The sequence below is a fragment of the Oncorhynchus keta genome, chromosome 6 (assembly GCF_023373465.1).
Source record: "Oncorhynchus keta strain PuntledgeMale-10-30-2019 chromosome 6, Oket_V2, whole genome shotgun sequence".
NCBI lineage: Eukaryota > Metazoa > Chordata > Actinopteri > Salmoniformes > Salmonidae > Oncorhynchus > Oncorhynchus keta.
The window spans coordinates 424,284-439,264 of NC_068426.1; the positions used below are offsets into that span (position 1 = coordinate 424,284).

The following is a 14,981-nucleotide window of genomic DNA, read 5'->3' on the forward strand; positions in this document are numbered from 1 at the left end:
ATGTGACCAATAACATCTGCTAACCATGTGTATGTGACCAATAACATCTGCTAACCATGTGTATGTGACCATTAACATCTGCTAACCATGTGTATGTGACCATTAACATCTGCTAACCATGTGTATGTGACCAATAACATCTGCTAACCATGTGTATGTGACCATTAACATCTGCTAACCATGTGTATGTGACCTTTAACATCTGCTAACCATGTGTATGTGACCAATAACATCTGCTAACCATGTGTATGTGACCATTAACATCTGCTAACCATGTGTATGTGACCAATAACATCTGCTAACCATGTGACCATTAACATCTGCTAACCATGTGACCATTAACATCTGCTAACCATGTGTATGTGACCATTAACATCTGCTAACCATGTGTATGTGACCATTAACATCTGCTAACCATGTGTATGTGACCAATCACATCTGCTAACCATGTGTATGTGACCATTAACATCTGCTAACCATGTGACCATTAACATCTGCTAACCATGTGACCATTAACATCTTCTAACCATGTGTATGTGTCCATTAACATCTGCTAACCATGTGACCATTAACATCTGCTAACCATGTGTATGTGTCCATTAACATCTGCTAACCATGTGTATGTGACCATTAACATCTGCTAACCATGTGTATGTGACCATTAACATCTGCTAACCATGTGTATGTGTCCATTAACATCTGCTAACCATGTGTATGTGACCATTAACATCTGCTAACCATGTGTATGTGACCATTAACATCTGCTAACCACGTGTATGTGACCAATAACATCTGCTAACCATGTGTATGTGACCATTAACATCTGCTAACCATGTGTATGTGACCAATAGCATCTGCTAACCATGTGACCATTAACATCTGCTAACCATGTGACCATTAACATCTGCTAACCATGTGACCATTAACATCTGCTAACCATGTGTCCATTAACATCTGCTAACCATGTGACCATTAACATCTGCTAACCATGTGTATGTGTCCATTAACATCTGCTAACCATGTGTATGTGACCATTAACATCTGCTAACCATGTGTATGTGACCATTAACATCTGATAACCATGTGTATGTGTCCATTAACATCTGCTAACCATGTGTATGTGACCATTAACATCTGCTAACCATGTGTATGTGACCATTAACATCTGCTAACCACGTGTATGTGACCAATAACATCTGCTAACCATGTGTATGTGACCATTAACATCTGCTAACCATGTGTATGTGACCAATAGCATCTGCTAACCATGTGACAATTAACATCTGCTAACCATGTGTATGTGACCATTAACATCTGCTAACCACGTGCATGTGACCAATAACATCTGCTAACCATGTGTATGTGACCATTAACATCTGCTAACCATGTGTATGTGACCATGCAACTGCTAACCATGTGACCATTAACATCTGCTAACCATGTGTATGTGACCATTAACATCTGCTAACCATGTGTATGTGACCATTAACATCTGCTAACCATGTGTATGTGACCATTAACATCTGCTAACCACGTGTATGTGACCAATAACATCTGCTAACCATGTGTATGTGACCATTAACATCTGCTAACCATGTGACCATTAACATCTGCTAACCATGTGACCATTAACATCTGCTAACCATGTGTATGTGACCATTAACATCTGCTAACCATGTGTATGTGACCATTAACATCTGCTAACCATGTGTATGTGACCATTAACATCTGCTAACCACGTGTATGTGACCAATAACATCTGCTAACCATGTGTATGTGACCATTAACATCTGCTAACCAACCATTAACATCTGCTAACCATGTGACCATTAACATCTGCTAACCATGTGTATGTGACCATTAACATCTGCTAACCATGTGTATGTGACCATTAACATCTGCTAACCATGTGTATGTGACCATTAACATCTGCTAACCATGTGTATGTGACCATTAACATCTGCTAACCATGTGTATGTGACCATTAACATCTGCTAACCATGTGTATGTGACCAATAACATCTGCTAACCATTGTATGTGACCATTAACATCTGCTAACCACGTGTATGTGACCAATAACATCTGCTAACCATGTTTATGTGACCATTAACATCTGCTAACCATGTGTATGTGACCATTAACATCTGCTAACCATGTGTATGTGACCAATAACATCTGCTAACCATGTGACCATTAACATCTGCTAACCATGTGTATGTGACCATTAACATCTGCTAACCATGTGACCATTAACATCTGCTAACCATGTGACCATTAACATCTGCTAACCATGTGTATGTGACCATTAACATCTGCTAACCATGTGTATGTGACCATTAACATCTGCTAACCATGTGTATGTGACCATTAACATCTGCTAACCACGTGTATGTGACCAATAACATCTGCTAACCATGTGTATGTGACCATTAACATCTGCTAACCATGTGTATGTGACCAATAACATCTGCTAACCATGTGACCATTAACATCTGCTAACCATGTGACCATTAACATCTGCTAACCATGTGTATGTGACCAATAACATCTGCTAATCATGTGTATGTGACCAATAACATCTGCTAACCATGTGTATGTGACCAATAACATCTGCTAACCATGTGTATGTGACCAATAACATCTGCTAACCATGTGTATGTGACCAATAACATCTGCTAACCATGTGTATGTGACCAATAACATCTGCTAACCATGTGTATGTGACCATTAACATCTGCTAACCATGTGTATGTGACCATTAACATCTGCTAACCATGTGTATGTGACCAATAACATCTGCTAACCATGTGTATGTGACCATTAACATCTGCTAACCATGTGTATGTGACCATTAACATCTGCTAACCACGTGTATGTGACCAATAACATCTGCTAACCATGTGTATGTGACCATTAACATCTGCTAACCATGTGTATGTGACCAATAACATCTGCTAACCATGTGACCATTAACATCTGCTAACCATGTGACCATTAACATCTGCTAACCATGTGTATGTGACCAATAACATCTGCTAATCATGTGTATGTGACCAATAACATCTGCTAACCATGTGTATGTGACCAATAACATCTGCTAACCATGTGTATGTGACCAATAACATCTGCTAACCATGTGTATGTGACCAATAACATCTGCTAACCATGTGTATGTGACCATTAACATCTGCTAACCATGTGTATGTGACCATTAACATCTGCTAACCATGTGTATGTGACCAATAACATCTGCTAACCATGTGTATGTGACCATTAACATCTGCTAACCATGTGTATGTGACCATTAACATCTGCTAACCATGTGTATGTGACCAATAACATCTGCTAACCATGTGTATGTGACCATTAACATCTGCTAACCATGTGTATGTGACCAATAACATCTGCTAACCATGTGACCATTAACATCTGCTAACCATGTGACCATTAACATCTGCTAACCATGTGTATGTGACCATTAACATCTGCTAACCATGTGTATGTGACCATTAACATCTGCTAACCATGTGTATGTGACCAATAACATCTGCTAACCATGTGTATGTGACCATTAACATCTGCTAACCATGTGACCATTAACATCTGCTAACCATGTGACCATTAACATCTTCTAACCATGTGTATGTGTCCATTAACATCTGCTAACCATGTGACCATTAACATCTGCTAACCATGTGTATGTGACCATTAACATCTGCTAACCATGTGTATGTGACCATTAACATCTGCTAACCATGTGTATGTGACCATTAACATCTGCTAACCATGTGTATGTGACCATTAACATCTGCTAACCATGTGTATGTGACCATTAACATCTGCTAACCATGTGTATGTGACCATTAACATCTGCTAACCATGTGTATGTGACCAATAACATCTGCTAACCATGTGTATGTGACCATTAACATCTGCTAACCATGTGTATGTGACCATTAACATCTGCTAACCATGTGTATGTGACCATTAACATCTGCTAACCATGTGTATGTGACCATTAACATCTGCTAACCATGTGTATGTGACCAATAACATCTGCTAACCATGTGATGTGACCATTAACATCTGCTAACCATGTGACCATTAACATCTGCTAACCATGTGTATGTGACCATTAACATCTGCTAACCATGTGTATGTGACCATTAACATCTGCTAACCATGTGTATGTGACCAATAACATCTGCTAACCATGTGTATGTGACCATTAACATCTGCTAACCATGTGTATGTGACCAATAGCATCTGCTAACCATGTGACCATTAACATCTGCTAACCATGTGTATGTGACCATTAACATCTGCTAACCACGTGCATGTGACCAATAACATCTGCTAACCATGTGTATGTGACCATTAACATCTGCTAACCATGTGTATGTGACCAATAGCAACTGCTAACCATGTGACCATTAACATCTGCTAACCATGTGTATGTGACCATTAACATCTGCTAACCATGTGTATGTGACCATTAACATCTGCTAACCATGTGTATGTGACCATTAACATCTGCTAACCACGTGTATGTGACCAATAACATCTTCTAACCATGTGTATGTGACCATTAACATCTGCTAACAATGTGACCATTAACATCTGCTAACCATGTGACCATTAACATCTGCTAACCATGTGTATGTGACCATTAACATCTGCTAACCATGTGTATGTGACCATTAACATCTGCTAACCATGTGTATGTGACCATTAACATCTGCTAACCACGTGTATGTGACCAATAACATCTGCTAACCATGTGTATGTGACCATTAACATCTGCTAACCATGTGACCATTAACATCTGCTAACCATGTGACCTTTAACATCTGCTAACCATGTGTATGTGACCATTAACATCTGCTAACCATGTGTATGTGACCATTAACATCTGCTAACCATGTGTATGTGACCATTAACATCTGCTAACCATGTGTATGTGACCATTAACATCTGCTAACCATGTGTATGTGACCATTAACATCTGCTAACCATGTGTATGTGACCAATAACATCTGCTAACCAATTGTATGTGACCATTAACATCTGCTAACCACGTGTATGTGACCAATAACATCTGCTGCTAACCATGTTTATGTGACCATTAACATCTGCTAACCATGTGTATGTGACCAATAACATCTGCTAACCATGTGTATGTGACCAATAACATCTGCTAACCATGTGACCATTAACATCTGCTAACCATGTGTATGTGACCATTAACATCTGCTAACCATGTGACCATTAACATCTGCTAACCATGTGACCATTAACATCTGCTAACCATGTGTATGTGACCATTAACATCTGCTAACCATGTGTATGTGACCATTAACATCTGCTAACCATGTGTATGTGACCATTAACATCTGCTAACCACGTGTATGTGACCAATAACATCTGCTAACCATGTGTATGTGACCATTAACATCTGCTAACCATGTGTATGTGACCAATAACATCTGCTAACCATGTGACCATTAACATCTGCTAACCATGTGACCATTAACATCTGCTAACCATGTGTATGTGACCAATAACATCTGCTAATCATGTGTATGTGACCAATAACATCTGCTAACCATGTGTATGTGACCAATAACATCTGCTAACCATGTGTGACCAATAACATCTGCTAACCATGTGTATGTGACCAATAACATCTGCTAACCATGTGATGTGACCATTAACATCTGCTAACCATGTGTATGTGACCATTAACATCTGCTAACCATGTGTATGTGACCATTAACATCTGCTAACCATGTGTATGTGACCAATAACATCTGCTAACCATGTGTATGTGACCATTAACATCTGCTAACCATGTGTATGTGACCATTAACATCTGCTAACCACGTGTATGTGACCAATAACATCTGCTAACCATGTGTATGTGACCATTAACATCTGCTAACCATGTGTATGTGACCAATAACATCTGCTAACCATGTGACCATTAACATCTGCTAACCATGTGACCATTAACATCTGCTAACCATGTGTATGTGACCAATAACATCTGCTAATCATGTGTATGTGACCAATAACATCTGCTAACCATGTGTATGTGACCAATAACATCTGCTAACCATGTGTATGTGACCAATAACATCTGCTAACCATGTGTATGTGACCAATAACATCTGCTAACCATGTGTATGTGACCATTAACATCTGCTAACCATGTGTATGTGACCATGCTAACCATGTGTATGTGACCAATAACATCTGCTAACCATGTGTATGTGACCATTAACATCTGCTAACCATGTGTATGTGACCATTAACATCTGCTAACCATGTGTATGTGACCAATAACATCTGCTAACCATGTGTATGTGACCATTAACATCTGCTAACCATGTGTATGTGACCAATAACATCTGCTAACCATGTGACCATTAACATCTGCTAACCATGTGACCATTAACATCTGCTAACCATGTGTATGTGACCATTAACATCTGCTAACCATGTGTATGTGACCATTAACATCTGCTAACCATGTGTATGTGACCAATAACATCTGCTAACCATGTGTATGTGACCATTAACATCTGCTAACCATGTGACCATTAACATCTGCTAACCATGTGACCATTAACATCTTCTAACCATGTGTATGTGTCCACATCTGCTAACCATGTGAACATCTGCTAACCATGTGTATGTGTCCATTAACATCTGCTAACCATGTGTATGTGACCATTAACATCTGCTAACCATGTGTATGTGACCATTAACATCTGCTAACCATGTGTATGTGTCCATTAACATCTGCTAACCATGTGTATGTGACCATTAACATCTGCTAACCATGTGTATGTGACCATTAACATCTGCTAACCATGTGTATGTGACCAATAACATCTGCTAACCATGTGTATGTGACCATTAACATCTGCTAACCATGTGTATGTGACCTTTAACATCTGCTAACCATGTGTATGTGACCAATAACATCTGCTAACCATGTGTATGTGACCATTAACATCTGCTAACCATGTGTATGTGACCAATAACATCTGCTAACCATGTGACCATTAACATCTGCTAACCATGTGACCATTAACATCTGCTAACCATGTGTATGTGACCATTAACATCTGCTAACCATGTGTATGTGACCATTAACATCTGCTAACCATGTGTATGTGACCAATAACATCTGCTAACCATGTGTATGTGACCATTAACATCTGCTAACCATGTGACCATTAACATCTGCTAACCATGTGACCATTAACATCTTCTAACCATGTGTATGTGTCCATTAACATCTGCTAACCATGTGACCATTAACATCTGCTAACCATGTGTATGTGTCCATTAACATCTGCTAACCATGTGTATGTGACCATTAACATCTGCTAACCATGTGTATGTGACCATTAACATCTGCTAACCATGTGTATGTGTCCATTAACATCTGCTAACCATGTGTATGTGACCATTAACATCTGCTAACCATGTGTATGTGACCATTAACATCTGCTAACCACGTGTATGTGACCAATAACATCTGCTAACCATGTGTATGTGACCATTAACATCTGCTAACCATGTGTATGTGACCAATAGCATCTGCTAACCATGTGACCATGTGACCATTAACATCTGCTAACCATGTGACCATTAACATCTGCTAACCATGTGACCATTAACATCTGCTAACCATGTGTATGTGTCCATTAACATCTGCTAACCATGTGACCATTAACATCTGCTAACCATGTGTATGTGTCCATTAACATCTGCTAACCATGTGTATGTGACCATTAACATCTGCTAACCATGTGTATGTGACCATTAACATCTGATAACCATGTGTATGTGTCCATTAACATCTGCTAACCATGTGTATGTGACCATTAACATCTGCTAACCATGTGTATGTGACCATTAACATCTGCTAACCACGTGTATGTGACCAATAACATCTGCTAACCATGTGTATGTGACCATTAACATCTGCTAACCATGTGTATGTGACCAATAGCATCTGCTAACCATGTGACCATTAACATCTGCTAACCATGTGTATGTGACCATTAACATCTGCTAACCACGTGCATGTGACCAATAACATCTGCTAACCATGTGTATGTGACCATTAACATCTGCTAACCATGTGTATGTGACCAATAGCAACTGCTAACCATGTGACCATTAACATCTGCTAACCATGTGTATGTGACCATTAACATCTGCTAACCATGTGTATGTGACCATTAACATCTGCTAACCATGTGTATGTGACCATTAACATCTGCTAACCACGTGTATGTGACCAATAACATCTTCTAACCATGTGTATGTGACCATTAACATCTGCTAACCATGTGACCATTAACATCTGCTAACCATGTGACCATTAACATCTGCTAACCATGTGTATGTGACCATTAACATCTGCTAACCATGTGTATGTGACCATTAACATCTGCTAACCATGTGTATGTGACCATTAACATCTGCTAACCACGTGTATGTGACCAATAACATCTGCTAACCATGTGTATGTGACCATTAACATCTGCTAACCATGTGACCATTAACATCTGCTAACCATGTGACCTTTAACATCTGCTAACCATGTGTATGTGACCATTAACATCTGCTAACCATGTGTATGTGACCATTAACATCTGCTAACCATGTGTATGTGACCATTAACATCTGCTAACCATGTGTATGTGACCATTAACATCTGCTAACCATGTGTATGTGACCATTAACATCTGCTAACCATGTGTATGTGACCAATAACATCTGCTAACCAATTGTATGTGACCATTAACATCTGCTAACCACGTGTATGTGACCAATAACATCTGCTGCTAACCATGTTTATGTGACCATTAACATCTGCTAACCATGTGTATGTGACCAATAACATCTGCTAACCATGTGTATGTGACCAATAACATCTGCTAACCATGTGACCATTAACATCTGCTAACCATGTGTATGTGACCATTAACATCTGCTAACCATGTGACCATTAACATCTGCTAACCATGTGACCATTAACATCTGCTAACCATGTGTATGTGACCATTAACATCTGCTAACCATGTGTATGTGACCATTAACATCTGCTAACCATGTGTATGTGACCATTAACATCTGCTAACCACGTGTATGTGACCAATAACATCTGCTAACCATGTGTATGTGACCATTAACATCTGCTAACCATGTGTATGTGACCAATAACATCTGCTAACCATGTGACCATTAACATCTGCTAACCATGTGACCATTAACATCTGCTAACCATGTGTATGTGACCAATAACATCTGCTAATCATGTGTATGTGACCAATAACATCTGCTAACCATGTGTATGTGACCAATAACATCTGCTAACCATGTGTATGTGACCAATAACATCTGCTAACCATGTGTATGTGACCAATAACATCTGCTAACCATGTGTATGTGACCAATAACATCTGCTAACCATGTGTATGTGACCATTAACATCTGCTAACCATGTGTATGTGACCATTAACATCTGCTAACCATGTGTATGTGACCAATAACATCTGCTAACCATGTGTATGTGACCATTAACATCTGCTAACCATGTGTATGTGACCATTAACATCTGCTAACCACGTGTATGTGACCAATAACATCTGCTAACCATGTGTATGTGACCATTAACATCTGCTAACCATGTGTATGTGACCAATAACATCTGCTAACCATGTGACCATTAACATCTGCTAACCATGTGACCATTAACATCTGCTAACCATGTGTATGTGACCAATAACATCTGCTAATCATGTGTATGTGACCAATAACATCTGCTAACCATGTGTATGTGACCAATAACATCTGCTAACCATGTGTATGTGACCAATAACATCTGCTAACCATGTGTATGTGACCAATAACATCTGCTAACCATGTGTATGTGACCATTAACATCTGCTAACCATGTGTATGTGACCATTAACATCTGCTAACCATGTGTATGTGACCAATAACATCTGCTAACCATGTGTATGTGACCATTAACATCTGCTAACCATGTGTATGTGACCATTAACATCTGCTAACCATGTGTATGTGACCAATAACATCTGCTAACCATGTGTATGTGACCATTAACATCTGCTAACCATGTGTATGTGACCAATAACATCTGCTAACCATGTGACCATTAACATCTGCTAACCATGTGACCATTAACATCTGCTAACCATGTGTATGTGACCATTAACATCTGCTAACCATGTGTATGTGACCATTAACATCTGCTAACCATGTGTATGTGACCAATAACATCTGCTAACCATGTGTATGTGACCATTAACATCTGCTAACCATGTGACCATTAACATCTGCTAACCATGTGACCATTAACATCTTCTAACCATGTGTATGTGTCCATTAACATCTGCTAACCATGTGACCATTAACATCTGCTAACCATGTGTATGTGTCCATTAACATCTGCTAACCATGTGTATGTGACCATTAACATCTGCTAACCATGTGTATGTGTCCATTAACATCTGCTAACCATGTGTATGTGACCATTAACATCTGCTAACCATGTGTATGTGACCATTAACATCTGCTAACCACGTGTATGTGACCAATAACCATCTGTGACCAACCATGTGTATGTGACCATTAACATCTGCTAACCATGTGTATGTGACCAATAGCATCTGCTAACCATGTGACCATTAACATCTGCTAACCATGTGACCATTAACATCTGCTAACCATGTGACCATTAACATCTGCTAACCATGTGACCATTAACATCTGCTAACCATGTGTATGTGTCCATTAACATCTGCTAACCATGTGACCATTAACATCTGCTAACCATGTGTATGTGTCCATTAACATCTGCTAACCATGTGTATGTGACCATTAACATCTGCTAACCATGTGTATGTGACCATTAACATCTGATAACCATGTGTATGTGTCCATTAACATCTGCTAACCATGTGTATGTGACCATTAACATCTGCTAACCATGTGTATGTGACCATTAACATCTGCTAACCACGTGTATGTGACCAATAACATCTGCTAACCATGTGTATGTGACCATTAACATCTGCTAACCATGTGTATGTGACCAATAGCATCTGCTAACCATGTGACCATTAACATCTGCTAACCATGTGTATGTGACCATTAACATCTGCTAACCACGTGCATGTGACCAATAACATCTGCTAACCATGTGTATGTGACCATTAACATCTGCTAACCATGTGTATGTGACCAATAGCAACTGCTAACCATGTGACCATTAACATCTGCTAACCATGTGTATGTGACCATTAACATCTGCTAACCATGTGTATGTGACCATTAACATCTGCTAACCATGTGTATGTGACCATTAACATCTGCTAACCACGTGTATGTGACCAATAACATCTGCTAACCATGTGTATGTGACCATTAACATCTGCTAACCATGTGACCATTAACATCTGCTAACCATGTGACCATTAACATCTGCTAACCATGTGTATGTGACCATTAACATCTGCTAACCATGTGTATGTGACCATTAACATCTGCTAACCATGTGTATGTGACCATTAACATCTGCTAACCACGTGTATGTGACCAATAACATCTGCTAACCATGTGTATGTGACCATTAACATCTGCTAACCATGTGACCATTAACATCTGCTAACCATGTGACCATTAACATCTGCTAACCATGTGTATGTGACCATTAACATCTGCTAACCATGTGTATGTGACCATTAACATCTGCTAACCATGTGTATGTGACCATTAACATCTGCTAACCATGTGTATGTGACCATTAACATCTGCTAACCATGTGTATGTGACCATTAACATCTGCTAACCACGTGTATGTGACCAATAACATCTGCTAACCATGTGTATGTGACCATTAACATCTGCTAACCATGTGTATGTGACCAATAACATCTGCTAACCATGTGACCATTAACATCTGCTAACCATGTGACCATTAACATCTGCTAACCATGTGTATGTGACCATTAACATCTGCTAACCATGTGTATGTGACCATTAACATCTGCTAACCATGTGTATGTGACCAATAACATCTGCTAACCAATTGTATGTGACCATTAACATCTGCTAACCATGTGTATGTGACCAATAACATCTGCTGCTAACCATGTTTATGTGACCATTAACATCTGCTAACCATGTGTATGTGACCAATAACATCTGCTAACCATGTGTATGTGACCAATAACATCTGCTAACCATGTGACCATTAACATCTGCTAACCATGTGACCATTAACATCTGCTAACCATGTGTATGTGACCATTAACATCTGCTAACCATGTGACCATTAACATCTGCTAACCATGTGTATGTGACCATTAACATCTGCTAACCATGTGTATGTGACCATTAACATCTGCTAACCATGTGTATGTGACCATTAACATCTGCTAACCACGTGTATGTGACCAATAACATCTGCTAACCATGTGTATGTGACCATTAACATCTGCTAACCATGTGTATGTGACCAATAACATCTGCTAACCATGTGACCATTAACATCTGCTAACCATGTGACCATTAACATCTGCTAACCATGTGTATGTGACCAATAACATCTGCTAATCATGTGTATGTGACCAATAACATCTGCTAACCATGTGTATGTGACCAATAACATCTGCTAACCATGTGTATGTGACCAATAACATCTGCTAACCATGTGTATGTGACCAATAACATCTGCTAACCATGTGTATGTGACCAATAACATCTGCTAACCATGTGTATGTGACCATTAACATCTGCTAACCATGTGTATGTGACCATTAACATCTGCTAACCATGTGTATGTGACCAATAACATCTGCTAACCATGTGTATGTGACCATTAACATCTGCTAACCATGTGTATGTGACCATTAACATCTGCTAACCACGTGTATGTGACCAATAACATCTGCTAACCATGTGTATGTGACCATTAACATCTGCTAACCATGTGTATGTGACCAATAACATCTGCTAACCATGTGACCATTAACATCTGCTAACCATGTGACCATTAACATCTGCTAACCATGTGTATGTGACCAATAACATCTGCTAATCATGTGTATGTGACCAATAACATCTGCTAACCATGTGTATGTGACCAATAACATCTGCTAACCATGTGTATGTGACCAATAACATCTGCTAACCATGTGTATGTGACCAATAACATCTGCTAACCATGTGTATGTGACCATTAACATCTGCTAACCATGTGTATGTGACCATTAACATCTGCTAACCATGTGTATGTGACCAATAACATCTGCTAACCATGTGTATGTGACCATTAACATCTGCTAACCATGTGTATGTGACCATTAACATCTGCTAACCATGTGTATGTGACCATTAACATCTGCTAACCATGTGTATGTGACCATTAACATCTGCTAACCATGTGTATGTGACCATTAACATCTGCTAACCATGTGTATGTGACCAATAACATCTGCTAACCATGTGTATGTGACCAATAACATATGCTAACCATGTGTATGTGACCAATACAATTTGATGTGATTTGATGATCGTTATTCTGAGTTGTTTTCTGTTACTGGGGCGGCAGGTAAACAGGTAGTGGTTAGTGGTTAGAGCGTTGGTAACCGAAAGGTAAGAATCTGTCATTCTGCACCTGAACAAGGCAGTTAAGCCACCCACTGTTCCCAGAGGCCGTCATTGTAAATCTGAATCTGATTCTAAACTGACTTGCCTAGTTAAATAAAGGTTTAAAAAAATGACATACTACAGCCAGAGTCTTTATCATTGACGTTTGCTGATTTGGAGGAGAACAAATGCTGCAGTTATTTCTCTTAGCTTCCTTAGAATCAATGCGCTAACTGGTACGTCGCTCTGGACAAGTTACTTAATTACTCAAATGTAAATGTACTGAACGTGGTTTAGCCTCGTCACTATCGTACCTTGGGAAGCCTCATGGAAACACTGTCAGAATTGTAGATGGTGAGAGCTGTTTGTAATTTAGCCTAGCATAGCATAGTGTAACATAATGTTATGTGGCCTAGCTCAGCCTAGCATAGTGTAACGATGTGTAATATAGCCTAACCTAGCATAGTGTAATTTAGCCTAGCATAGCATAGTGTAACATAATGTTATGTGGCCTAGCTCAGCCTAGCATAGTGTAACGATGTGTAATATAGCCTAACCTAGCATAGTGTAATTTAGCCTAGCATAGCATAGTGTAATTTAGCCTAGCATAGCACAGTGTAATGAAGTGTAATATAGCCTAGCATAGCATAGTGTAACGAAGTGTAATATAGCCTAGCATAGCATAGTGTAATGAAGTGTAATATAGCCTTGCATAGCATAGTGTAACATAATGTTATGTAGCCTAGCTTAGCATAGTGTCTATTATTATTACCTTGTTCAGAGCGGAGTACTATCTTGGACATCATGGACCTCAGAACAGGAGCAGGCATGATGGAGAGAAGGAGAGGCAGCCGCACTAAGGAACACACACACACAGGAGAGAACTAGTTTACACACACAGGAGAGAACTAGTTTACACACACAGGTGAAAAATACCACAGTCGGCCAACACAACAGCAAGATTTGTGACCTGTTGCCACAACAAAAGGACAACCGGTGGAGCACAAACAACATGTAAATACAACCTATATTTATCTGTTTATTTATTTTCCCTCTCATACTTCAACTACTGCCAATAAAGGGGAGAGATAGAGAGATATATAGAGAGAGAGAGAGAGACAGAGAGAGAGAGAGAGAGAGAGAGAGAGAGAGAGAGAGAATTGAATTGAGAGAATGAGAGAGGAATTGAGAGAGAGGGGGAAGAGAGAGGGGGAAGAGAGAGAGGGGAAGAGAAGGAGAAACAGAGGGAGAGAGAGAGAGATTTTTGTTTTGAATGTTC

General features: G+C 39.3%; 1 protein-coding gene across 1 annotated transcript in view; it reads right to left on the reverse strand.

The window, feature by feature from the left end:
* Positions 1-14,981, reverse strand: part of LOC127930579 (solute carrier family 46 member 3-like) — a 42,545-nt gene that overhangs the window by 11,333 nt on the left and 16,231 nt on the right. Inside the window, exon 3 of the mRNA XM_052520101.1 lies at positions 14,475-14,558. Within this exon, the coding sequence (XP_052376061.1) occupies positions 14,475-14,558 (84 nt within the window). The remainder of the gene's footprint in view (positions 1-14,474; positions 14,559-14,981) is intronic.